Source organism: Strongylocentrotus purpuratus, unplaced genomic scaffold (genome assembly GCF_000002235.5).
Source record: "Strongylocentrotus purpuratus isolate Spur 01 unplaced genomic scaffold, Spur_5.0 spur5_scaffold_19, whole genome shotgun sequence".
Taxonomy (NCBI): domain Eukaryota; kingdom Metazoa; phylum Echinodermata; class Echinoidea; order Camarodonta; family Strongylocentrotidae; genus Strongylocentrotus; species Strongylocentrotus purpuratus.
In genome coordinates, this window is record NW_022145604.1 from 6645922 (window position 1) to 6673063 (window position 27142).

At 37.4% G+C, this 27142-nt stretch overlaps 1 protein-coding gene across 3 annotated transcripts in view; it reads left to right on the plus strand.

Moving 5' to 3' along the window:
* ABCB1 (egg permeability glycoprotein) overlaps nucleotides 1-27142 on the plus strand; it is a 50451-nt gene that overhangs the window by 3452 nt on the left and 19857 nt on the right. For 2 of the 3 annotated variants that reach the window (XM_011676698.2, XM_011676699.2), the window contains exons 2-15: nucleotides 10741-10946; nucleotides 11682-11875; nucleotides 13127-13278; nucleotides 14869-14965; nucleotides 17454-17587; nucleotides 18230-18404; nucleotides 18920-19044; nucleotides 20476-20592; nucleotides 21380-21434; nucleotides 21801-21914; nucleotides 22846-23079; nucleotides 24817-25020; nucleotides 25976-26146; nucleotides 26889-27123. In XM_011676698.2, the coding sequence (XP_011675000.2) occupies nucleotides 10865-10946; nucleotides 11682-11875; nucleotides 13127-13278; nucleotides 14869-14965; nucleotides 17454-17587; nucleotides 18230-18404; nucleotides 18920-19044; nucleotides 20476-20592; nucleotides 21380-21434; nucleotides 21801-21914; nucleotides 22846-23079; nucleotides 24817-25020; nucleotides 25976-26146; nucleotides 26889-27123 (2089 nt within the window). In that variant the 5' untranslated portion in view covers nucleotides 10741-10864. 3 annotated transcript variants of the gene reach the window in all.

The window sequence follows — 27142 nt, forward strand, 5'->3', positions numbered from 1 at the left end:
TGCTAGGATTAACAATGAATATTATCTTAGAGAGAGAGCTGATTTGATGAGATAACCACCTGTCAGTGACCTTGCTGGGAGGTCTAATCCCTCCTGGCCAAGCTAGTGCAGTTGGGCTTTAAGATATGATTTGAAAGTTCTTGTATCACATCCAAAAGAGTTTAACCTGTATCAGTTTCGATGTCTAGAGTTCAGACATCTTCTGACAACAATCCTGATGAAACTTTTACATACATGTACTTCTTTTTAGATATTATTCGTCTTTTTCTCTCCAAGTCTCCAAGAGATGGTAGATTGAGGGGCTACATGTATGTGTAATTGTGTACAACCCATGTAATAAGTTAGTTTGTATGAAAGTGGAGATTTTACATGTATGTAAGAAAATTAGAAAGTTTGAAATAAATCAAACCAACAATAACTTATGAATGCTTGAAATATGAGATCATTTTAGCTACGCAAAGCTCAAATTGTCAATTTTGTCAGTGGATTGTGACATAGACACGGACACCTCTCCCGTATTCGTGTACAAAAATATCATAAATTTCTGCTTTTCTCCCAAGTGCCTTCTCCCTTGGAGCACTTCTCAAAATACAGGTTGATTATGGATAGTATATTATTGTCCTCTAATTAAGAGGAAAAACTCTCACGAGTCATACATTTTTTCGCAAAAAATTAAATCTTGGTCATTTTTTGTGTTGGAACAAATTGGAAAGTTGTCTTCTACTTCATCACAGAGACATTACAGATTCAGCCAATTTGAAAAGCCCATAACATGTACTGTGATTGCAACTTTCAAAAATTCATAACTTTCTCATTTTCTGTCCAATTTCATTCAAAGTTTCACAAATAATAAATGCTTCTCTGAGTTTCCTGCTTTCTTCTAGAGCAGTTTCTTATCAAGGTTGGATTTCCCTTTAATATGCGATTATGCGTAATAGGAATACAGTTCATTATTATTTTATTAAGACTATATGGTTTTAGCTGCACTGTTATTGAAGTACGAGACGAGTACAACAACAACATTTACAAAACTCACAGTATAGTATCCATACACTTCCATAAAGTTCACTATCTGTACTGAACTTTGTGTTTTTACGATCATGCAATACTTCTTTTTCAATAGCTCCAAATCCCATCCCGATAAATGCTTTGTTGATGGTACGCTTGATGCGACAATAAAAAGATCCCACCTCCCTGCCATAATAGATGCACTACCTGCAGTGAATGGTGAGCGAACCTGACCCAGAAATATGCTGTCACCTGGTATTGAATCTGTAATGATGAAAAATGAACAGTGGTGGAATTTTCAATTACGCTTTGTTGTTGGAATTGAAAAGATGATCCTTATCGTGCCTTTCAATAGACCTTTTTGTGCCGTTCCTTTGTGTGGTTTTCAAACAAACTGTTTTTTATGATGAGATATTTTCGTACTATGATGCAATTTTATAAATGTCATCATACATCTTTAATTTCTTTATCATTCCTGCCAAGAGACCTTTTTGTGATTTTCTTTTGTGGGGTTTTCAAACAAACTGCTTTTTACACCGGTAATGAGATATTTTCATACTGCTGTATGATGAATGTCATCATACATTTTAAATTTCTTTATCATTCCTGGCCAGATACCTTTTTGTGACGTTTTTGTGTGTTGGGTTTTCAGAAAAAAATGCTTTTTATCATGAAATATTCTCACACTATGATGCAATTAAAAAAAAAAGATATCACTTTATGGTGTATTTCAAAAAAGAGAATTGATAGAAGATGCATGTCTGTAGAGGGTAAATATTCATGATGTTGATGGAGGGAAAAAAAAAATCACAATTCACTCAATTTTTAATAATTTCCCTTATATATTTTGTTAAAAGCACCTAGGAAAACCATTTTCCTATATCTTTTTAAAATACATTGGAGCGCTAGGCATGAATGTTGATAAGAGTAAATTTTGAATACTTGTACAGGTGTATCTAGAATTTTCTAAACTCTTTACAAATTTAGCTGTCTCAATTCAATTTGTAAGCTACTAGTGCCACATGCTCAAATTGAGGTCTGGTTGATTTGTTAAACAATTTTTTTTTAAATTAATTTTTTAAATAACAATTAACACTTCTTATGATAGCGTGATCTTGTCAATTTGCTCTGCACATCTTTTGTCTACATTTTTGTACAAATTTGCTTTGTCTATGATGTGGGGGGTGGCATTACTATACTGTATATTGCAACACTCCTGTACATTGTAGATCTCCACAAGGCTGCTGGCATTGCTTGAAAGGTTTTGAAAAGATTTGTAATTGCTCAATCCGAGGTGGATTTGTGAAAAAGAAAGAAACAATTTGACATGAATGAAATAACTCTTGATAGCATGATCTTACTGATCTTGTCAATTTGCTCTGCACATCTTTTGTCTTCGTTTTGGTATAAATTTGCTTTGTGTATGACGTGGAAGATGACATCACTCTATTGCAACACTCCTGTAGAACCATGAACCTAATAAGGCTGCTGGCACGCTTGAAAGGTTCTGAAAAGATGCGTTGTTTACAAACGGGAAGCGAATTACCGTACCCTTTTGACCCTTGTACACACATATTACCTACAATTCAGCGACAAAAGAAAATAAGTTGAATGCATTGCCTGTTCAGACTATAGGAAATGTAAATGAAACATAAAGAAACGTTGTAGAAAGAAACGTCGTAGAAAGAAACATTGTAGAAAGAAAAGTAGAAAGAAACATATGAAAAAAGAGAATAATAAATAAAAGAAAGAAACATTGAAGAAACGTCGTATTTAAAGAAACATTGTAGGAAACTACAACTGAAAGAGGAAAATCTGTTACATAAGATATCTGTACTTCCCAGTAATTATCAACTGAAAAGTTGAAGAAAGGAAAACAATCTTGAGAGTAATGTTATTTAAAAGTTGTTCTTACCACTTCTTAATAACTGCTGACAATAAATTGCAGAATAATTTACACCATATAGAAAAGAGAACAAGAAAGTTAATTTTACTGGTAAAGAAGAAAACTTAATTAATGATACATGTAGCAGCGACAAGTGCCGTATGTACACCAAAAAAGAGAGTAAGTAAACACCAACAGGTTTCTGGGGTTTTCCAGTAGTGCATTTGGTAGTTAATGTTTCTTTTTATTGCAATGTAAAATGGGCCTGTTTACACCCAAACATTGACAAAAGAGAGCCCATCCACATGTAGCTGTTGTGATCCATATCCCTACAGTGATCCATGGCCAGGAACTTAAGAGCTATTTACACAATGAGCAAGGGGATGGGTTTTGTTTGCAATTTCCAAAGAAAGTTTGCTCCTCTTTTCAACCCATTTTTGCTCAAGTGTTGAGCTGAAAAGATAGCGTGACTTGAATCATTGAATTACCTGGTACCATATCATTGCCAAGAAAGCTCAATCACCCTTAAAGATAAAGTTGAGCTCTGGTCATGAGATTGCATTAGGCCCGTCTTCACTATCTCGAGATTGCCAAATATCCAGCTATTTGAACTATCCCGATTGAAAACTATCCAGCTAATTTGCGTCTTCATTAGACCGAAGTAGCAAATTATCTGGATAGTTGGTCGGGATAATATCCCAAGATATCTTGGGATAGTTTGCAAATATCCTGTTTATTGGCAAAATATCCAGCTATTTGTCCCGTGCGTCTTCACTAGACCGAAGATTCGCAATACACGCTAACGCTGAGCAAAATATCTCGAGCTAATTTCTCAAGGTCGAGTTTCGAGGTCGAATCTCGAGATAGTGAAGACGCGATTTGTTACTTCGGGATTATTTCTCAAATAGCGGGCTATTTGGCAATCTCGAGATGATGAAGACGCGCCTATTGTGAAAGAAACGTGGAATCGATCAGAAAGGTTGATCATCTAGCATATGGTGTGTACTGCAAGGTTTTGGAATCATCAAAATGATAAGAAATTTGGCCCAGTCTTGGTAAAGTTACAAGCACTCTGTACACAGAAAGATGTATATGGACTACACAAACATGTGGCATAAAAATCAGTCCCGATTGTTATGCTGTTACATGCCATATTTAGAATATTATTAAGGCATTTGAAGAGCCATGCTTTTCAGGGAACACTTTTAATCTGATCTTCCACACTTGCATAATAACAATGATAAAGCTCACAAATAATTTTTCACCTCTTCCCGGAACTCAACCTTCTCTTTAACTGGAGAGCTCTGAAAGGATTTGTTGGTTGAAAAGAAGAGGGAAAGAGGATGTATTGTGGTCCTGCACACAATACATTTACCATATATGGTCTTTTTTGTACTGATTGCCACCATTACTTTTGAAGCTCAGTTTGAAGTGGGATAAGAATAATAGGATTTCAACATACAAAATCAGCGTTTCTGGAATGTGACATAATGAGTTGGATAGAAGTAGGATGGTGTAAATTTGGGGGTGACTCACAGTGAAATCCTGGATTCTAGTAAATCTTTTTCCTGCAATTGTAATATTTTCTTTTAATGTGCATAAAGATATCGGCATACATGTATAGGAGGGGGGAACAAATTGACAAGTGGGCTTATAGAGAATTGTATCTTTGTTGGAAATTGAAAGCCTTTTGTCAGCATCTATTTTGACAAAAAAACTTTGGAATTATGCTGACACAAATTGTTCTGTATTAAAGCTCACACAAAATAGAAAACAAAAATATATAGTGAGACATTAGAATGAATACAATTTGTTTCTCTCTCAAATAACTGTAAAGCTATTAATATTGTGAGAGATTCTTTAACCAAAATTTAATCTGATGTTCTTCCACACTTGCATAATAACAATGATAATGCTCACAAATAATTGTTCACCTCTTCCCGGAACTCAACCCTCTCTTTAACTTGAGAGCTCTGAAAGGATTTGTTGGTTGAAAAGAAGAGGGAAAGAGAATGTATTGTGGTCCTGCACCTAATACATTTACCATATATGGTCTCTTTTGTACCGATTGCCATCATTACTGTTGTAGCTCAGTTTGAGTTGGGATAAGAATAATAGGATTTCATCATACAAAATCAGCGTTTCTGGAATGCGACAGTTGGATAGAAGTAGGATGGTGTAAATTTGGGGGTGACTCACAGTGAAATCCTGGATTCTAGTAAATCTTTTTCCTGCAATTGTAATATTTTCTTTTAATGTGCATAAAGATATCGGCATACATGTATAGGAGGGGGGAACAAATTGACAAGTGGGCTTATAGAGAATCGTATCTTTGTTGGAAATCAAAAGCCTTTTGTCAGCATTTACTTTGACAAAAAAACTTTGGAATTATGCTGACACAAATTGTTCTGTATTAAAGCTTACACAAAATAGAAAACAAAAATATATAGTGAGACATTAGAATGAATACAATTTGTTTCTCTCTCAAATAACTGTAAAGCTATTAATATTGTGAGAGATTCTTTAACCAAAGCGGATCACTTTTTGAAAGCTTTTATATAATATTTAATACATCACAGACTTACATTATATCTCATCTATATCCTTTAACCAAAGCAGATTACTTGAAAAGGGAAAAGTAATTACTCTAGGGTTTTAGAGAATACTTAATTTAGTCAACACAGTGACATGTATGTCTAAACATTATCAATGTCTACAAAAGTTTTCCATACTGTAGGTGTGTCGACAGAAAAAATTGGTAATGACATGACTAGCTGTGTTCAGTGTATGATTATAGCTTGTTCTTTTAGCCTTCCCCAAATGAAGAAAAACAAAGTGTGTGTGGGTGTGTGTTAAACATGAAGTAAAAGGCTTGTCAGAAATAATGAAGGTTCTCCATTATTCTATTAGGCCATGCAGAGTTTTGACACATTTTATTAATATTCAATAATATTTTTAGAAAATGAACTTGTAACAAACATGATTTTGGACATTGTTAAAGAAAATTATTTTGGAGTACCAAATACTTCCAAAACATCATTCAACATTTGAATAGGTTCTTTGCTTTTAAAGATCATGTTTAATCCCAATAAAAGTAGTTAAAAAGCAGTTTGTATTCAATAATGGTTGCTATACCTGATTAGCATCTGGCAAGATTTGGCCTCATAGCCATGCTAGGATTGATTTCAGGTAATCATTGTTGTATATGCATAGATATACAGTACATAACATTTAAATATATTTGTTAAGTGGTCTTTTCATTTTAGAGCAAAAACATCAGGGAAAGGGAAAAACAAATTATGTCATCATTGTATATAGTTTAAGTATCACATCAGTATAAACATGTTTTTAAGAGGTCTCTTCTTTGTAATTAAAGCAAAACATTCACAAGGGAAAGGGAAAGATGAATTATGTAACATAATTATCATTGTATATACAGTTTTAGTATCACAAGCATAACATTGCATGTGAATAAAAGTATTTTGAAATGGTCTCTATAAGGGAAAGGAAAGATGAATTACATAACATAATAATCATTGTACATATAGTTTTAGTATCACAAGCATAACATTGTACATGTACATGTACATGTATGTGAATAAAAGTATTTGAAATGGTCTCTATAAGGGAAAGGGAAAGATGAATTATGTAACATACAGTAATCATTGTACATATACATGTAGTTTAAGTTTCACATGCTGTAGGATATAAATAAACACATTTTGAAATGGTCTCTTCATTGTAAAGCCCACATTACATTTGAAAGTGAAAGATGAATACGACTTGTTTACCTGTGTACATATGAGAGTGAAAGATGGATGTGATGTGTTTACGTGAAAGTGAAAAATGGCAGTGACGTGTTTTACAAAATGTACGTGTACAAATACGAAATAAAAAAAGCAAGTCAAGTTGGCCGAAATTAGCATCTCCATCCATTCATCAACCACTCTGGGGATGACACAGCATTTCTCAAAGCTGTTGTGTATACACACAAGCATTTGAATAGTGTGGTCACTCTCACACACTAGACTGCAAGCACAGACCCTGTATTTGACACTTTATCGCAATGATTTATTGCAACAACAAATGTGTATTGAGTGAAGCTTGACCCAACCTACATGTACACGTAGTTTACAGTAAACCGCGCATTAGGGCAAAATTTATAGTAATTACCGTATATAAATGATAGCAAGTATGCTTTATAAATGCAGATGGGGAAACATTGAAATTGATCATTTATCATTCTTTAGACTGTATTTATTTTATTTAGAAAAATTGAAATATAGTGTGGGCAAAACAAGTTTGGAAATGTTATGAAATTATAAAAACATAAACAAGTATGATAAAGACATTTGTAACTCTTCCAACATCAATATTTGTATCAGTTATTTCCCTTTCGTAAACCAAGTAGGGGCAGATCAGAAGCCAAAGCATGGATAGGATTTTATCATTGTGTACTGATACATGTACATCCACATCAAAATAGTGTACATTTAATATGCTAGTGCTGCTATTTTGCGCATAATTAAGATGATAATTAATGCGGACCTTGATAAAAGGAATTATGCAGATAAATTTTCATTGCCATAACATCATAATTTTTCTCTTGTTTTGTTCTGTTTTATTCACATATTTTAGGGGAGGAGTTGGGGGTGTAGGCATAGTGTGTAATTTGTTTTTAAATTTATGTATTTTTTGATAGTATTAACTGTATATTCATGTAGATGTGCATCTGATTTTACCCTTTTAACGTCCAACAGCCTTTTCACACACAGCTAAAATTCATTGTATCTAGAGATGATTAGTATAAACGTGTTTAACTCAACAGTTTTAAACATCTTTATAGAAAATTTTCCCTGTGTGAACATCGTTTATACGATGTTGGGATAGACACAAAGTCGTGATACATACGCCCCTAAAAGCAGGCTGCAGATACGAAGTTCGTATCTAGAGAGCTTGACATTTTGTGTGTGAAAGGTTATTCATGTTTAAACGTGTTTAAACTGGATGGAGCGTGCGCTTTGATTGATATGACATGACCTTCAATGCACAATGGCACTACTGCGCATTTTACGAGCAGTAGTTAATCACGAAACGATTAACTATCACACCAAAATTTCTGTGTGTGAATGATGTTTTATGTACAAGTGATTAGTTTAAAGCCCTTTAAACTAATCATGTTTATAGAATTCTAGCTGTGTGTGAAAAGGCTGTAGTACAATCATATAAGGTGTCTCTCTGAAACCAAATCAATGACTATTTCATGCATGTGTACATGTAGTACATATGCATGCACATGTACATGTGCGGCAATAATAATATGTGCGGTTTGTATATGTTAAGAATGCCAGTCTTTGGATGATATGTAAACACTGGCCACTAGCTGACGAAGCAAAGTTGAGAGTGTAGAGCTTTGGTTTTTAAAGGGCAACCCTTTGTGTATCGATCTGTACCAGGTTGCTTATAATGAAAAAAGAAAAACCAGATTGTTATAGAAATGCGTACATGCATAGAATTTTGAAAGTTTCCATTTTATTTTCACTTTTCATTTATTTATTACTTTATTTATTTTGTTTTATTTCATCATTTCAGTAGTTAAGATACTGTTATACTTGGGGGCCCTGCATAACATAAAAATACATGTAAAGACATACTTATACATGAAAACAACATTACATGGTGAATAGTATAGTATTAATGACTGCTTTGAGAGAAATAGTTGTTTTTATATGCTCAAGGGAAGGTTAGAATTGTGCTATTACCCGAGGCGTGCCGAGGGGAATAGCCCAATTGTAACCTTCCCGAGAGCGTATAAAAAAAACTATTTCTTGAATATTAAAGCAGTCATTAATACTTTTATATGCCAAAAAAAAGAAAAAAAGAAAGAAAAAAAAAAAGAAAAAAAAACTTTTGTCGAAGATGGGATTCGAACTCTTGCGTACAAAAGGTGATGTAACTACAGTCAGCGCCTCAAACCGCTAGGCCAGCGCGCACTGTCACCACGTACAGTAGTTTTCTTTAATATATACATTAAAATAAATTGAAAACGGCTTCGCGTGGTCGATGCTTCGCCGCTGCTCCATTAAACGGGCCCTTCTTTTACTTTTGCAATGCATATTGGCACGAACTTAGATCAAGATCTATCGGCAGATGTTGTTTTTTTGTTTTTGGAAGTTTATTTTCGTCTTCATGTCAACAATGCAAGATAAAATTGTCGGTAAGATCGATCGAGATTCAATTGTATTGAAATTACCGACCAATTCTTCGCACACGTACGGTATCCTCGATCGCTCAGACCATTTTTTAACATGTAAACCTATGGGGTAACCATGGAGACTGACCTATTTTCCCAATAACCATGGTTATTGGGATTTTGAACTGTTTTTTAACCATGGTTACCGGGAATTTTCGGGAACAGTTAAAGTTTATGAATGCAATTTCGACCAATCAGATTGCTGGATTACTTAAGTGAGGTATATAATAAAAAATGATATACCGGTACCAGAAAGAATACAGATTAAATTTCAAATGTACTAATGTAAACTCAGCAAGTAAAAAAAATTAACAAAAATCAAGTCATCAAGAAAATCATTCATGGGCAAATTTTGAAAACAAATCCTTATGTCGTATTAACAGTGTGTCTAAACATGAATATACATTATTTGTAGTTTGTAGGATAATTGTGTGAAATACAGTAATCTATAATTGGTAAGTACTAAATATTCAAGTGTGAATTTCATTTTAGTGTAGCCATTATACATGTACATGCAATACATTTTCAATCAGGAACATTTCAAATTTACAGCTAGTGCCCTATAAATATAATAGCAAGACATTAATCTACATTTGCTCGTGTTTTTGCCAGGATGGAAAGATTTGTCACATTAAAATGTTGAGTTTGAGTTGTTGTTTCCTATTTTCTGGCATGTACAATATGCTCTGGTGTTGATTTATTGGTCCACAGTTCCTATCCCCCAGTGGCATCTACATGTACTGTAGATCATTGAATTGGAAGAGGGCATGTTGTACTGGGTCAAATTTGACATATGGTCTATTCGAGCTAACAATCGCTTTGTTTGAACTTTCAGGTTATTGCTGTTCATTTTGACTATATGGTATATAATTCAGCTTTGGCCACCCAAGTTTCTATACAATCAGAACACAAGGATATAGAGCAGATTGCATGCTATGAATCAAGTATGATAAAAATTGACAAGACTCCTTTCAAAACAATATATTGTATATGTATATCCTTACATGTACGGTATGTGTGTTGTGACTTGAAAATGTTTTGTGAAAGTTTCATATTTCCTTCTGAAAATGAAACATCATACACACTTTTTGGAAAATAAATCTTCTGGAATTCTGTTGGATCGTCATCATAATAGAAACTACCCTATCATCCGTGTACATGTACCACTAGTGTTCTTTTGATCAGCAGTGTGTTTTCACAAACTCCTAAGCTTGGGTCACCCCGTTCAGATTCATGCATGTTTAATATCTAGTCCGGTTTGCATCTCTGTTTATACGCCAGTGTGTTGAATGATGTCGATCCTTATGTACTGGAGTGATTTGTTGCGTGTCTTAGTTCAGCGGACATTTTCCGATAGATGACCATTGCATGATTCAAACTTTCATTTTAATTGGTCGAAATCCATCTATGCAAATTACTCTCAATAAAATGTAAAACTGTTTCAATCATCTCTGTTTTAATTACTGTTGTTTTATAATTCACCAACTTTTGCTAACAATGTGTGTTCATTTTCGTAAGCTTAATTTCACCTTTATAAGACCTCTTCCTTGTACATCAATTCTACTTATTTTCTGCTTGTTTATTTTCTTTTCAGGTGTGAACAGTGAGAGCCTGCATTTTGCAACCCGCCCAAAACAGAAAGCAGGCAAATCATCCCAGTGCGCCTGGCCTCCAAGATAAAGAGAGATAAACCAAGAGATAACTAACACGGTGTCAAGATGGTAGAGGGTGACCCACCTGCTGTGGGTTTCTCCAATGGCAATGGAACAGTGCAGATGAATGGAAATGGAGCTAGCTTTGGTATGTCATCTCTTTATTAACAGGCTCATTTGCATGCAGTATATAGGCCTATATGTATACTGCATCGTTTTTCTGCATAACAATGTCAGCTTCATTGCCATGAAAACAGAACTAGTTATCAATGGATTAATTGCTCACATATATTATAATACACAGATAGTGAGAACATGTACAATTGGACCTTTGTTGCATGGAGGTACTATTTTGAAGTATTTTCAACCTCACTGCCATTTGATTTTACACACAAACACACACAACGCCAAGGTTTCTCTGCATCATATCATATGTGAACAAGCTATTAATAGCTAGTTCTTTCTTCTTGAAACTGAAACAGTAACCCGTACTGTCAAGTGATATTAATTTCAACTGGTTGATAAATAACTAATTATGTCAGATTACAACCGAGAAACTGGATGCTCAATACACCAAAGATATTTTTTGATGTTTTCTCATTTCCTAATGAGGAAATCAACTTGTTGAGTTAATTGTTGCTTCTGTTTTTTTTATTTGTATGTACTGTAAAAGATATGTTGTTGTTGTTTTTTGTTTGTTAAATAAATGATAGGGGCCATAGATCATGTATAAAATTTGAAGTAGGTACCAATATTAGAACGTTCCTTGATTTGTTGTCCTTTTTAGATGGACCAATAATTGAATATGGATTGTATTCCTGTAGATTAAAAGTTTAACAGAAATGTATCGCAAGTGTAACCATGAATATTCCCTAATTTTCAGATGGACCAGCCGTGATCGATGTGTCGCCTATACATGAGGACGCTCCTTCTGCTAAGCATGCGAGAGACTCTCCTCCCCCTGCCTACAATGATGTCAGTGGAACGAAGGAACAGGGAGACGGAGGATCTGCGGAAGGAGAGGGTGGAGAGAAGGAAGAAAAGAAAGAGACAAAAGTAGTGGGCACGTTTGAAGTGGTAAGAATTTGCTTCATGAAGTTTGCAGAATCACTATTTAATTCATTGAAAAATGAGCAATTTCTTCATTTTGGGGCATAGTGTCCATCCATCCATTTTTTTCTACCACGTACGTGACTTTCTATTAGAAATGCGTAGCAACAGGCTTTGTTTTTGGTAAGAACCATGTTTTATGCGTAGTTTTTGTATTTCAAGATTATTTCCTAGTTTTTGTTCTCAGGTCTTTGCTCTAGATCACCATTCATTGTTCAGATGGTTCCCCAGGGTCTCTGGAATCCATTAAAATATCCATTAAAAATGGTAATAAACAGATTGTTTCGTACAAAGCGTTATGTTTCTCAATTGAAGACCTGAAGAACAGCCACTTAATGCAGGGAGTGATGGAGGGGGAGGAAGGGAAGGGAAGGGAGGGAGGGAGGGGAGGGGAGGGAGGGAGGGAGGGAGGGAGGGAGGGAGGGAGGGAGGGAGGGAGGGAGGGAGGGGGAGGGAGAGGGGGAAGGAATGAGGATGGAGGAAGAGGAGGGCAGAGGGAAGGAAAAGGACAGCCATCAACGATAATATATATGAGCCACTGATATCACTCCTTCAATTCAATTCAATTCAATTCAAATGAACATTTATTTCCTTCCATTCAACTTGACTTTTTGACATCTGTTCAAACAATACAATTTATACATAGGAACATAAATATAATGAAAAAACTTGTATTACAAGGAAGAAGGCGCGAATCCTGATAAACAGCTTGTAATGGGTACGCCCGAATACACAAATACATAATATACATTATAAATAGAAGAAAGGAAGAAAGGGATAGGCAAGGAGGAGAGGAAGATCTAGAGCTTGGAGAAAGAGAAAAGAAGAGGACTGCAACATTTGATTTGATTTGATTCAATTTGATACCACTTCAAATGAATCCATGCTGGCGATACCATCGTGTGTGATTGACAAAACCCTAACAATATTATAGTTTCCAAATACTCTTGCGCCCCATAACGCAAAGGTTTGCTATCGATTGCAAATTTAAAACAATGATTCTGATTGGTTAATGGTCAGCCTTTTGGGCATTATGTGTATGAAACAAAGATCTTGATTGGCCATTGTCATTCTGCAAGTGATTACAAACCTTTGTGGTAGGAGGCCCAGGTTTGACCACTATTATCGTTATCGTTGAATTATATAGTTTATCATTATATGTTATCTTTAAGATCCTACCAGCACTTACAAGTTCAATTCCCTTTTTTTATCCTGCAGTTTCGCTTTGCAACTGGTCTAGACGTCGTGTTCATTCTGCTAGCTCTTGTGATCTCTCTCTGCCACGGTGTGGCCTTGCCTGCCGTTCTTCTCCTATTCGGAGAAGTCACAGATTCTTTCATCACTACAGCCTCCGTGAACGTGACAGACAAGTTAGTTTTGTGCTTATCAACTGTATTATTCATAGTCGTGATTAATATAACAATTATACTTAGGCTTGCGGTTGCACCATGTGAGAGAGGGGGGGGGGGATTGGGGAGTCCTGAAAAGGACTCTCCGTAATCTTTCTTTCTTGAATATGTGTAGTCCTGAAAAAGACTAATGGTGTATAAAAATATATATACAAATTTATATCAAAATTGTAGTAATCCTCGCTTTCTTCATTTTTGTTTTGTTTAAGAAGTAGTCGAGTAGTGGCAAAAATGACAAATTATTTGTGAGCTTTGTCAGTTTGGAAGTATATCATACTAGAAATGTTCCCAAATTGCTCTTCAAAAGCCCTCATATTCAAAATATGACGAGATATAGGTAAACATTTTTTACCAGACCTTTGTGTGTAGTCCAATTTTTCTATGCACAGTTCATTGTGATCTTCAGCTAGACTGAGTCAATTTCTTTTCATTTTGGTAATTCCAAAACTTCACAGTACACTTAAGTTATTAAGTACTACATAAGAAACTGTTCTCAGTTGCTAGCCTAAAGACATCTTCTATAACAATGTACTTGCATAAGCAGAACTCAATTGTATCTTTAAAATGAAATAAAAAGACATGTCTATCAAACATCATCTGAGCTGCAGTTCAGTAACCAATGTTATATACCTCACTTAAGTAATCCAGCAATCTGATTGGTCGAAATTGCATTCATAAACTTTAACTGTTCCCGAAAATTCCCGGTAACCATGGTTAAAAAACAGTTCAAAATCCCAATAACCATGGTTATTGGGAAAATAGGTCAGTCTCCATGGTTACCCCATAGATTTACATGTTAAAAAATGGTCTGAGCGATCGAGGATACCGTACGTGTGCGAAGAATTGGTCGGTAATTTCAATACAATTGAATCTCGATCGATCTTACCGACAATTTTATCTTGCATTGGTGACATGAAGACGAAAATAAACTTCCAAAAACAAAAAAACAACATCTGCCAATAGATCTTGATCTAAATTCGTGCCAATATGCATTGCAAAAGTAAAAGAAGGGCCTGTTTAATGGAGCAGCCGCGAAGCATCCACCACGCGAAGCCGTTTCAATCCATTTTAATGTATATATAAGAAAAAACTGCAATGAATGGTAACAGAGCGCGATAGCCGAGCGGTTTAAGGCGCTGATTTTGGTTATATCACCTTTTGTACGCAAGAGATCGAATCCCATCTTCGAAAAAAGTTTTTTTTTTTTCTTTTTTCTTTTTTAAAATTTTTTTTTTTGGCATATAAAAGTATTAATAACTGCTTTAATATTCGAGAAATAGTTGTTTTTATACGCTCTCGGGAAGGTTACAATTGGGCTATCACCCTCGGCACGCCTCGGGTAATAGCACAATTCTAACCTTCCCTTGAGCGTATAAAAACAACTATTTCTCTCAAAGCAGTCATTAATACTATATTATTGGCGTGTTGATTGACCTTGTCATAACAGAGCTCTTTATAATGAGGTTCTACTTATTATGTAATGGGAGAAATACATTGATGAGTGAGTCATTGCACTTTTAATTTGTATATATGTATTTTTTTCTATTCCAGTTTGGCAGCCTTTGAGGAATCAGTGGACAGTATTATAACTTTCTCCATCTACTATTCCTACCTGGGTTGTGGAGTACTCGCCCTGGCTTACTTTCAGGTTAGTGTGAAAACGTTGTACCGTAATCTTTGAAAGCTTCTGTGGTGATAACAGAAAGCCACGTATTTTTTCGACAGGGTAAGTTGGCCCTAAAGGGGCTTTCACACCGGGCCTTGCGTAGAGTTGCGTAGTTGCGTACCGACTACGCTGAGCGTACGCTACCCTACGCCAGCCTACGTAACTGTATGCGGAGGGACGCAAATGGGTACGCGAGATGGACGCAAAAAATTAAACATGTTTAATATTTTTTGCGTACCCTTGGCATAGACACTATAAGCGGAAAATACGCAATTTGTACGCAAATCTACGCCACACTACGCAACACTACGCTACTCTACGCAAGTCCGACGAAGCAGTAAAAGCTTGCTCACACAGTAAGCAACCTTATGCAACCGTAAGCAAACCTGTACGCCAGGCCTACGTAAACGTACGCAACCCTACGCTGAAACAACACTGTGCCCATGCACAGGGTACGTAACCATACGCCATCGTACGCCAGCCTACGCGTAATCTACACAGGGACTACGTCGAAGCAACATTTTTATGCCTCCGCCACCGAAGGTGGTGCCGGAGGCATCATGTTTTCGGGTTGTCCGTCCGTACGTCCGTCCGTCCGTACGTCCGTCCGTCCGTCCGTACGTCCGTCCGTACGTCCGTCCCGTTTGACCGTTATCACAATATCTCAAGAACCATTTAAGATTTAAACTTAAGACTCGGGATTGGTATTTATCACCATAGGAAGACGATCTGATTAGATTTTGGAGTACGTAGGTCAAAGGTCACAGGTCACAGAGGTCAACTTATGAAATTCCTTGTATTGAGTTTGTTAGCGCGATATCTCAAGAACCATTTGAGATTTAAACTTCAAACTTAAGGATAGTATGTATCACCATAGGAAGACGATCTGATTAGATTTTGGAGCACGTATGTCAAAGGTCAAGGGTCACAGAGGTCAACTTATGAAATTCCATACATTGAGATTGTTATCATGATATCTCAAGAACCACTGGAGATTTAAACTTCAAACTTAGTGATAGTGTGTATCACTATAGGAAAACAATCTGATTAGATTTTGGAGCACGTATGTCAAAGGTCAAGGGTCACAGAGGTCAACTTATGAAATTCCATACATTGAGATTGTTATCATGATATCTCAAGAACCACTGGAGATTTAAACTTCAAACTTAGTGATAGTGTGTATCACTATAGGAAAACAATCTGATTAGATTTTGGAGCACGTAGGTCAAAGGTCAAGGGTCACAGAGGTCAACTTATGAAATTCCATACATTGAGATTGTTATCATGATATCTCAAGAACCACTGGAGATGTAAAAACTTCAAACTTAATGATAGTGTGTATCACCATAGGAAGACAATCTGATTAGATTTTGGAGCACGTAGGTCAAAGGCCACAGCGCACATTATGAATGCAAAAACAGCTTGTGATCGCGTTATCTCAAGAACCGATTGATGGATTCATGCCAAAATTAGGTCATGTTTGTTACTTGCAGAGCCAATGAACTGAGTAGATTCTTGGTTCATAAGGTCAAAGGTCAAAGGTCATGGGCCCATTATGTATGCAAAAATAGCTTGTGAACGCATTCTCATTAGAACTGACAGATGGATTACTATTTAACTCAGAACATCTTGCAGAGCCAATGAACTGAGTAGATTTTATGGTCATGAGGTCAAAGATCAAAGGGTCATATATGTATATGAGAAATTGCTTGTAATCACAATATTCTGAGAACCTGTCAATGGATTACCATTGAACGTGAATTCAATTTGTTTTGGTTTGTAAAATTGCTCTATAACGGAGGCATCATTTTCGACTGCGCGCAGTCGAATTCCATCTAGTTTTTCATGAATACGCAGCCAATTTCGGCGTAGTCGGTACGCCACACTACGCAACTCTACGCAGATCCGGTGTGAAAGGGGCTTTAAGTACAACCTATCATAATGGTTACTACTTTTAGGGCCAGTGTTACATGTAGGTACATCTTTATTGTTTAGACCAGAAATGTGTCGGATGTGGACTGCAGGCCAATAGACTAGTTCACGGTCAGTAAATGGCTGCAATGACCCCAAATATCCACAGATCTTTAAAACATGAAGAGGTTCCACTTTGTACATTTTGAAATAATCACTCCTACAGTGATGGAGGTGCTACATGAATGGCCTTTGTTTCCCCTTTTCAAAGAATACTTCCACCTGAGTTTCATGGAGTGCACTGCTTAGTACAGAAATGAATAATGATTACATAACTTTCATGAGCACGTATCCAGTATTTTGTCTCCGTGTATTTCACATTTTGTTCTGCAATGACCTTTATCTGCTCATGCTCAGATTGCAACTATGAACTGGCTTATTGTCGCAGGAGCCTATGTTGTACAACCTCGTTTTTTATGAGAGAAATAAAAAATGCAATCTCCAGAACATCTGAACAATCAGTTTTTCATTTTTTATTTTTTTAAATATTTTTGTTTAGGTGGTGCTGTGGGACGTGGCAGCCGAGAGACAGATTCACAAAGTGAGGCTTCGGTTTTTCCATGCCATCCTCCGTCAAGAGATTGCCTGGTTTGATGTCCATAAAGGCGGCGAACTCAACACAAGGCTTGCAGAGTAAGTGAAATAATATTTGAGCTATGGTAATAGACAGATGCTCCTTCCACTATATGGCTCCCCATCCAATTTTCTGCACTACCTGAATTCCTAACTTAAACCCCTGACCCAAATCTATACTTCAATTTAACCCTGATTCTTAAAATAACTTAAAATTAATTACAATAAAAATGATAATTATAACTTCTACTTATATAGCGCTTTTCATAAGAGATTTATATCAAAGCGCTTTACAATATTGATACAAGTACAACTAAACAGAGAAATGACAAGAGAACAAAAGTGAAATTATCAAACATAAGATTAAACAAGGTAAGGTAACAATTTAAGAACTAGGTTGAATATTGCAACCCTAGCTGACCCTATTTTAATGATAAATAAAGCCAAATGCTATTTGCTGGAGCAAAAATTAAAAAATGTAATTGTTTCAATTAGCAACGAGGCATGACTTTAGGTTGCCTCCTGATATTATACATGTACATGATCGATTTTACATGGGCAACTGCTTATTTCAAGCCCTTTGACATTTATTTCATCTCTAATATATATCTGTAAAGTGCTTTGAGAGGGCCTTCGGTCCTGAAAAGGGCTATATAAAAACGAACTATAATAATTATTATATCTGTTGTTTTTATCATGCAGTGACATTGACAAGATCCGCAATGGCATTGGAGACAAGCTTGGCATCATGCTGCAGTACACGGCCACGTTCGTTGCTGGCATCACCATCGGCTTCGTCAAGAGCTGGAAGCTCACCCTGGTCATCTTAGCTGTCTCTCTGATACTCATTGTACCCCTGGTGGGATCTACATCCGTGGTATGTACATGCTTCTTAGCTGGGAGGGGGGGGGGGGGAAGTGAGGGGAGGGAAGGGGAGGAGGAGGAGGGAGAGGAGTGGGGAAGGGAGTGAGGGAAAAGACAAGGGATTGGAGGGAGGAAGAGAGGAAAAGGGAAGGGAAGGAAGAGAGAGAGAGAGAGATAGAGACAGACAGACAGACAGACAGACAGACAGATAGACAGAGAGTGAGAGAGAGATGGGTGAGGGGAGGGGAGAGAAATGGAGGGAAGGGGGAAGGGTAGGGTTCTTTATTGCAAGAACCAGAGCAGTATTACAAATTTACTTTGTACCCTTCTTGAGGAGAATTTAGCACTTGGGTGGAGAGGAGGAGCAATGTAGATCAAACACCTTGCTCACGGAGAAAAGTACCTAACTGGGGCTCAAACCCATTACTTTTTATTTTTTTTATAATTCAGCAAGTGATTTAACCACTCAATTGTGACACCTCTACAATTTTGACGCATCTTGCCACTTTTTTTCTGTTCTCCGTGTAGATTATCCAGCGGATGACCAAGCAAGCCCTGGATGCCTATGCTAAGGCAGGGGCGATCGCGGGTGAGGTCTTCTCAGGCATAAGGACTGTGGTCGCATTCAACGGGGAGGAGAAGGAGATGGTCAGGTAAGAGTTTAAAGGCCTGTCTGTACTAGTTTAGCCAGGGGGATTAGACCACCCAGCGTGGTCACTGACAGGTGGCTATCTCATCAACTCTAGCATAGAATAGGATTAACATAAGAAAAAAGAGGATCATGGGGGACCAACAGGCACCAACGGGCACCACTTAGGCATTGTTTTCAATATAGAGGGAGCAAGTAGCTACAAGTAATACAGTGGGGCTCTAAGTACAATTTTGTCTTTTTAGAGCCAGAAGGCCATTAAATCATTTACTTCAACAAAAGCTTAACCCTTTAGCACCCAGGGGTTAATCAGCCATCTTCTCACTTAAGGAAACCAATTATTTATTAAAGATGTATATCGTAAATAACGGTGTATTAACTACACTCTTTTGCTGCCGAAAAAATTCAAAGTCGGGGGTGCGTCTTATACACGGTACACACAACAACAAAAAAAAAAAAAAATGATTAAGTTTCGATTTATGCCCTCCACCTGGCACTATGCCTGGCAATGTCTCCCAGCTCTGTAATCGGTGTGTTGACTCACCACTTGGAAACTAGAACAACACTCAAATTTGTCTGTCATCTTGGTTAGAAAGTAATCTTTCTGATAGATCTCAATATGTAGTTTATAATAATAATTCCTCCACATTTTCTTCTATTACACGGCGTACCACAAGGTTCTATCCTAGGTCCTCTACTGTTTTTTAATTTACATTAATGATCTTTCACATTCAGCTGCACCTCGCAGTTAAATGAAAGGCCTTCCTGCGTGTGTTTTTTAACACTGACCTGGCTTGCTGCCAACAGAGGGCAAAACAAAAATTTAAGGCGAAAAAGAGGGGTGCGGTTAATACACGAGGGCGGTTTATACACCGTTAATTATGGTAGAGATAATCTTTTCCTTTTGATATTTTTCGAGTACAAGTTTAGTTTGATCAACTCTAAGTTTAGAACAAGGCAAACAATCTTTTGTATTTCAAATTCTGTTAAGCCTCCTTGGTAGGCCCAATCAGATACTAAGATTTTCAGGAGCTTATATCATTTATTTTATCTTATTATTAGTTGTTATGTAATTGTTTGTTATAGTGCATAGAGACTTTGGTGGAAAGCACTTTATAAGCACCATTTTTTAAATTTTTGTAATATTATTATTAACAAAGCTTATAAAACAGAACTCAGGTGTATCTATTAAATGACAGTAACTGAAAGATTAACTTTTCCACATCACAGGAACGATGAGTGAATTTGCTCTAAGCCTTGCTCTGAAAAAGTAGATGATTCATGTAGCTCCGGTAAGTGCTCTGGTAACAAACAAAAACAAAGGAAACTTAAAAATTAATAACAGGAAATATCTTTGAGATATTTGTAGACGATCCAAAACAAGCTCCTGTGAAGAAAACCATTTTGTTTTTCCTTCTCACTGTTCCACATACAGGTACTCCAGCAACTTGGACCAAGCTAAATTAAAGACGGTCAAAAAGGATTTTGCCACACTACTTGCCCAGGGCTTCCTTTTCTTCTCCATGTTCTCCAGCTATGCCATTGCCTTCTGGTGAGAACACACCCATTCCAAAGTGCAAATGTTTTGTTTTTGTTTTTGTTTTTGTTTCAAACACCATATGATCACTCTTGGTCATTGGATCAATGTGTACTATCTCTTTCAATGAAAATAAATTCCATGTTTAGAACTTAACTTTCCATTCAATGTTCGAAATTTCTAAAATCTTGTAAGTCAACATGAATGTTCTCTGTGACTACAAAAAACATTCAAAGTAATTATTCTTAGATGCTGCCTAAAAAAGATAACCAACAGTCTTTTTCAGGACTACACACACTCAAGAAAGAAAGAAAGATTACCGAGAGTCCTTTTCAAGACTCCCCAATCCACCCCTCTCTCACATGGTGCATCCGTAAGCCTACTGTGTAATTATTCTTGTATTCCAAATCTTTGGGTTGAGGTTTGAAATGTAGTATTATGTGTATCAAAATATATATTGTGCTGCTCTTCTTGCCTTTGAGCCCAATTTTAGGCTAGTTCACACTGTAGCATGTGTCAGACCACTTCCATAAAGGCTTGTTCAGATATGGTAAGGTAAACCGCAGCGATTTAAAAAAATAATACTTCAAATGAATGGTAACTCTACGCAACCAGGACTTGCACGTATTCACTGAGCTCTATGTTATAAGATACAACAATTTTGTCGCATCATTTCTGAACTAGCCTTAACTTTACCAATGAAATATGTAAGGTTTGACTTGTATTTCCAAGAATGCCAATGCTTTTTCGTTTGATTTCACTTCTAATATTTCTGTTTTCCACCCTACCGATCATAATACAGGTATGGCACAGTTCTGTATTTAGATAATGAAATTACACCTGGAGATATCCTAACGGTAAGCAAGCCAAGTTTGTTTTATATTCATTTTATTTTTGTGTATTTTGTATTTTTCTTCACTTTATCGAATCTTGTAAATATGTGATTATCATGATTTGTTTTAATAAAATACAAAAAGAAAAGGGACTAGGGACTTAAAGTTTTTTTTTTTTAAAGACCAAGATCTTACAAACAGGGACCCGTTTCACAAAACTTGTCATCAGTGACAAATGACAGTCTTTGTTATAAGCTACTGAAACACTTGTATCTGATTGGTTATCAGCAGATTTGTCACTGATTTTTGTCATTTGTCATTGAAAAAAGGCTTTATGAAACGGGTCCCAGATCTTAAATCTTGCCTTCCTTGATTCATTTTCCTCTGCAGACATTCCTGGCTGTGCTCTTTGGTGCTTTTGCCATTGGCCAAGCGGGTCCAAACTATAGTGACTTCACAACAGCTCGGGCGGCTGCATCTAGCATCTGGGAAGTCATAGACCAGGTGAGAATCCTTGAATACCTTCTCTTTTTCTTTTATTTTCGTTTTTTTTTCTTTTCTTTTCCATTTTTTTTTTCTTCAGTTGATTTCCCTGTCTGTTATAAAATCTTGTCAGACTGTCAGGTTATTATTATTATTATTATTTCATTTGCTGAAGCAACGTGTAAATAATATATCATGAGCAATGTTTTACAGGAGCTAAAACAGGGAATCTAATCGCTGTTTTCCATGGGTATTCAGCTCCATTGCTTAGAGCAAGAATCGCATGACATTACATCAGTAAAGAAAGTGTTTTCGTGAACGTTGTAATTTATCTCTCATTCCTTTCTGCTGCGATTAAAGTTTTGTAAAATTGAAAACGTGTTTGCCAAATAAGAGCTTTTGAACTTAGTACTATGCTTCCTGCAAAAATATATACCATTTTTCTTGACCCGGAGTACAGCCCAGAAATAATGACTACAACGGATTTCAGTTGGCGCACTAAGGCATTGTATCACGATACTGTCACAAGCCCAAGTTTACCAACATCCCATTGACATTTGTATGATTATTAAAGCAATACTGCACTAGTGCAAAATCGGCACTAGTGCCATCCATCTCAGGACAGCTGTAGCAGTATGGTCCTGTAACTTGCTGCTTCCTTAGCGGCACTGTTGGTTCTTGTATTGAGTTCTCTGTCTGCGAGATTGAAATCAGGTATTGGGTTACACGCTGTTGGCAAGTTGACCATGAGATGGCGCTGTGCAATAAACAGTACGCTAGGGCAGAAAGTTCATCAGTTCAGTATCGCTTTAAAATTAAAATGTGTTTTTAATAGTGGGATGTTTGCTTACTTGGACTTCAGACATTTTCATGAAACAATGCCCAGGGTATACCATTTAAATCATCAGATATGGAATTATGAAACTGAAATGAATTTTTCGTGCCTTCCCAGATCCCTACCATCGACTGCTTCTCGACCGACGGAAAGAAGGAGAAGATTACCGGACAGGTGACCTTTGAAGGGGTCCATTTCTCGTACCCGTCCAGAGCATCGGTCAAGGTGCTCAATGGGATCAACCTGAAGGTGGACGTTGGGAAGACGGTGGCCATGGTCGGCAGCAGTGGATGCGGGAAGAGCACCTGCATCCAGCTCATCCAGAGGTTCTATGATGTTGCTGAAGGCAGTGTAAGTTCTTCTTCTTTACGGCCCATGTCCTGAGACGTTGGAGACCATGGAATGCCACAACTCTCTGTCCCATATTCTATGAAGTAATTCATTCTCCCTGAGATCAATTCCACTTTCAGAAATTCACTCCTTAAGCTACTCATCCACAGACTCCTCCCTCTCCCCCTACTCCTCCTCCCCTCTATTCTTTGAGTCAGTGCAAGATTCTTCAAACCATTCTTTCGAATAACATGACCCAAGAAGCTCTGCTGTCAACCTCTTATATTACTCAGAAGCTTTCGTCTTGTTCCTGCTAACACAAATAACTCTTTCTGTCCATGGAATTCTAAAGCATCCTTCTTAGGAACCAAACCTCACAACTTCCCAGTCGCTTTCTTAAGTACTTGATCAAATTCTGTTCACTTCACCATATGTACTGGTGATGACTGCTTCCTTTGGTCCGTTGGTTATGGGAATTCTGACAATCATCCCTGGACAACAGACTTTGACTCAGATGTATCTTTAGCAACAAAATTTTTTTGGGGCTGTGGGATGTGAGAAAAATTGGTACATGTACATGCGATCTATAAAGCCTACCATAAATGAATCTTAAAGGGATCGTTTAACATTGTTAAATCTGAGATACACGGCCCTACATGTTATTAGTGTCTGTGATATGGTGTAATATTGAAGCCCTAAAAAAATCGCGCTTCAAAATGATCAAGAAGTGCCTCAAAAAAGTAAAAATCTTTGAGTGACCGGTTTTACCATACTCGTTTTCCCTAATAGACTGTAGTGTTATAAAAACCGTCAGGCGAACGGTTTTCAAAATTTGTAATTCCAATCATAAATATCTTGATAATAAGACAGGCGTTCGGCTTGTAAAAGTCATGGGGTTCCTGACTGACCTAAAAATTTATAATTATCATTGCATCATGAGCTAAATCCAGAATTTTGTTTCAGAATCTGAGACAAAGTTACCGGATCCCTTTAAAAACAACAACAAACAACAAGCAAACAGTCAAGTCTAGGAGAAGGAAGGACTTGCTTTAGGAAGGGAGATCACTGCAGTTCATAATGTAAATTATCAACCACCATTTTAAAAAAAGGCTACAATATTTGCTGACGTAAAGGCCGCAGTATTTTTGGAAGAGAAAATATCAAAAAGTCTGGGTGCGGCCTATGCGCAACAACAGTCGAAACAGCACGTATTCGTAGATATTTGGGACTAAGCTAAGTACAATGACTATACCAGTTATTGAACAATGGTACAGGACATTTTTTAGAATAACTCCACACATGTCTTACCGACAATTCCGTGTTATACTGTTGACATGAAGTTTTGTCAATCTCGTGAATAAACTTCATAACTTACCAACCAATATCTACCGGTAGATCTAGATCTAAATTTGTGCCATCGCTAAAGCAACCTCAATCCTCGCAGTACGAGCTATGGCGCAATACACGATCGACTGTGTAACTGCGGCTGAAGAGAAAGCTCAAATAATACATCATCTGGCTTGCTGCCTACGTTGTCGGCGAAAAAGCAAAACAAAATTTTTTTTTTTATAATTAATTTTTTTTTTTCTTCAAAATGTCAAAATCAGGGTTTCGGCCTTAATGCCGGGAAATACGGTAAACAAATTATTTTACCATTTTTGCTGCCTTTTGATGTTCGTACACTTCTATTGCAGAATTCTTCTTGCGTATGATCTGCCCTCTCTTAATCATAACTCACTTCCATCTCTCCGTGATCAGATCAAAATTGACGGCATCGACATCCGTGACCTCAACGTGAGCTGGCTTCGTGATCACATCGGTGTCGTGAGCCAGGAACCGATCCTGTTTGCGACCACGATCGAAGAGAACATCCGCTACGGACGTCTTGACGTCACCCAGGCAGAGATTGAGAAAGCCGCCGAGGAAGCCAACGCCCATGACTTCATCTCCAAACTTCCAGAGGTATATATAGGCATTGTCCTGTAAAACCAGAAACTTTCACATGCAAGAAATTTCAACATATTTGCAAAAGATTCTGCTGCAAAAGTAATTCTTTCACTTTAAAAAGAAGAAAATCATTTGTTATACCTCTGTTCCATTACGAAGTAGCCGTGTTGTCCGTCTGTATGTCCCTTTCTCGTGATCGCATTATTTTTGTTTTGGTTTGTAAAATTGCTCTATGGCGGAGGCATGTGCGCAGTTGAAGATCCATCTAGTTTACTTCAATTTTCCAAGTCTTGAAAAAGGCAGTTATTCACAAATTATGAAACGTTTCTTGTCCCAAATGTTTCGTATTGTGGATATTCACAGGTCTTCAACCAGTTTGAAAGGCACCAATGCCCAACAACTGACATCATACCAGATGGTAAACCTGACTTTTTACCTCAGGCTTTATTTTGTCAGTGATATGGAACTAAGGAAGGGTTCCACATTAACTTTTTGAAAGGGGTTTCAGATTTAAACATTGCATAATCTGTATGCATGTGGCCTATGTTACAATTTTGATATACTTTGGTTTGGATAAAGTGTTTGTGCACCCATGTGCCCTAGGCACCTGTCAGTGTTGATCTCTGTTCAGGAATAAGGTAGTAGTCAGGTCTTAGATTAGGTTTCAGACAGATATAGGTTAGAAGTTCATTAAAGTATCCCATTAAAGCTCGCCTGTACTAGTTTGGCCAGGAGGGATTAGACCTCCCTGCAAGGTCAGACTGACAGGTGGTATCTCATCAAATCAGCTCTCAATTAACATACAAAAAGGGAATCATTGGGGAACAACGGGCACCGCTTCGGTATTGTTTGCTATATAGAGGGCGCAAGTAGCTACAAGTAGTGCAGTCCTGCTTTAAGAATTCCTGCCCTCAACAGGAAAGTACCCTCCTAACTATCCCAACCATTCCCCCTCCCCCACTTACTCCAGGGTTACTCCACATTGGTTGGAGAGCGTGGAGCTCAGCTGTCCGGTGGTCAGAAGCAGAGGATAGCCATTGCAAGGGCACTGGTCAGAAACCCTACAATCCTACTCCTGGACGAAGCCACATCGGCTCTAGACACGGAGAGTGAAGCTACCGTTCAACTCGCCCTCGAAAAGGTAAGAATGGCTGGGGCTCGGATTACATGCACATATCATCTGTGTAGAACCAGGGGGGTCTTTCACAAAGACTAAGATCGACTTTAAGTTGGACTTAACTATGGCAGGCCGTTCATGCCACTAGTTGCTCTCACCATTGGTCTCTCAATTATGATCTTTAGATAATATTTTTTCCTTCAATAATGAACTATTAAAAAATGTAGATTTGTGACCATGAATTGTATTTCCCTTGAGAGGCCAATGCCAGTAAATGGTGAGAGCAAACAGTGGCACTCCGTTGCCAGTTTACCAAAGATTAATCAGGAAAACCCACATTATTGTGTAATCTATCTATCTTCCACTGTTTTTTTTCCCAGCTTTCCAACTCTATACAAAATTCTGGTAAATTACTTTGGAAAAAATAAAGATTACATCATTGCTGGCAGCGTTTTATGCTTTTAAACTGAATATATATCGAGGGGTCAGTGACACAAAGACGTAACTCCATTTTGAAAAAAAGTGGTTGATGTGTCACTGAGCACTTGGGCCTTAAGGAGTTAAGTCTATGTTTCACTAGCCATTGACTTCAATGGGGTGTTGGATGGAGTTAAGTCTTTGTGTTTCCTGGAAAGCCCACATTTTTCTGAACATTTTGATATCGTATACTCATTTTGGCAAAATATGGAGTTACGTCTTTGTGTCACTAAACCCTCGATATAATGAAGATATAAGTTGACCCTTGTAATGTATTGTCTTTGTTTAGGCCCAGCATGGTCGAACCACCCTCGTCATCGCTCACCGTCTCTCAACCATCTTCAACTCTGACCTCATCTGCGCTTTCAAGGAGGGCGTCATCTCCGAGCAGGGCACCCACGAAGAGCTGATGAAGAACGAGGGCGGTGTTTATCACACGCTCGTCATGAAGCAGGGCATGAAGAAAGAGGAGGAGGAGAAGAAAGAGAACGAGGTTCCGCTCGATGATGATGATGACGAAGAGGGTAAGTTCTAGTACCTGTA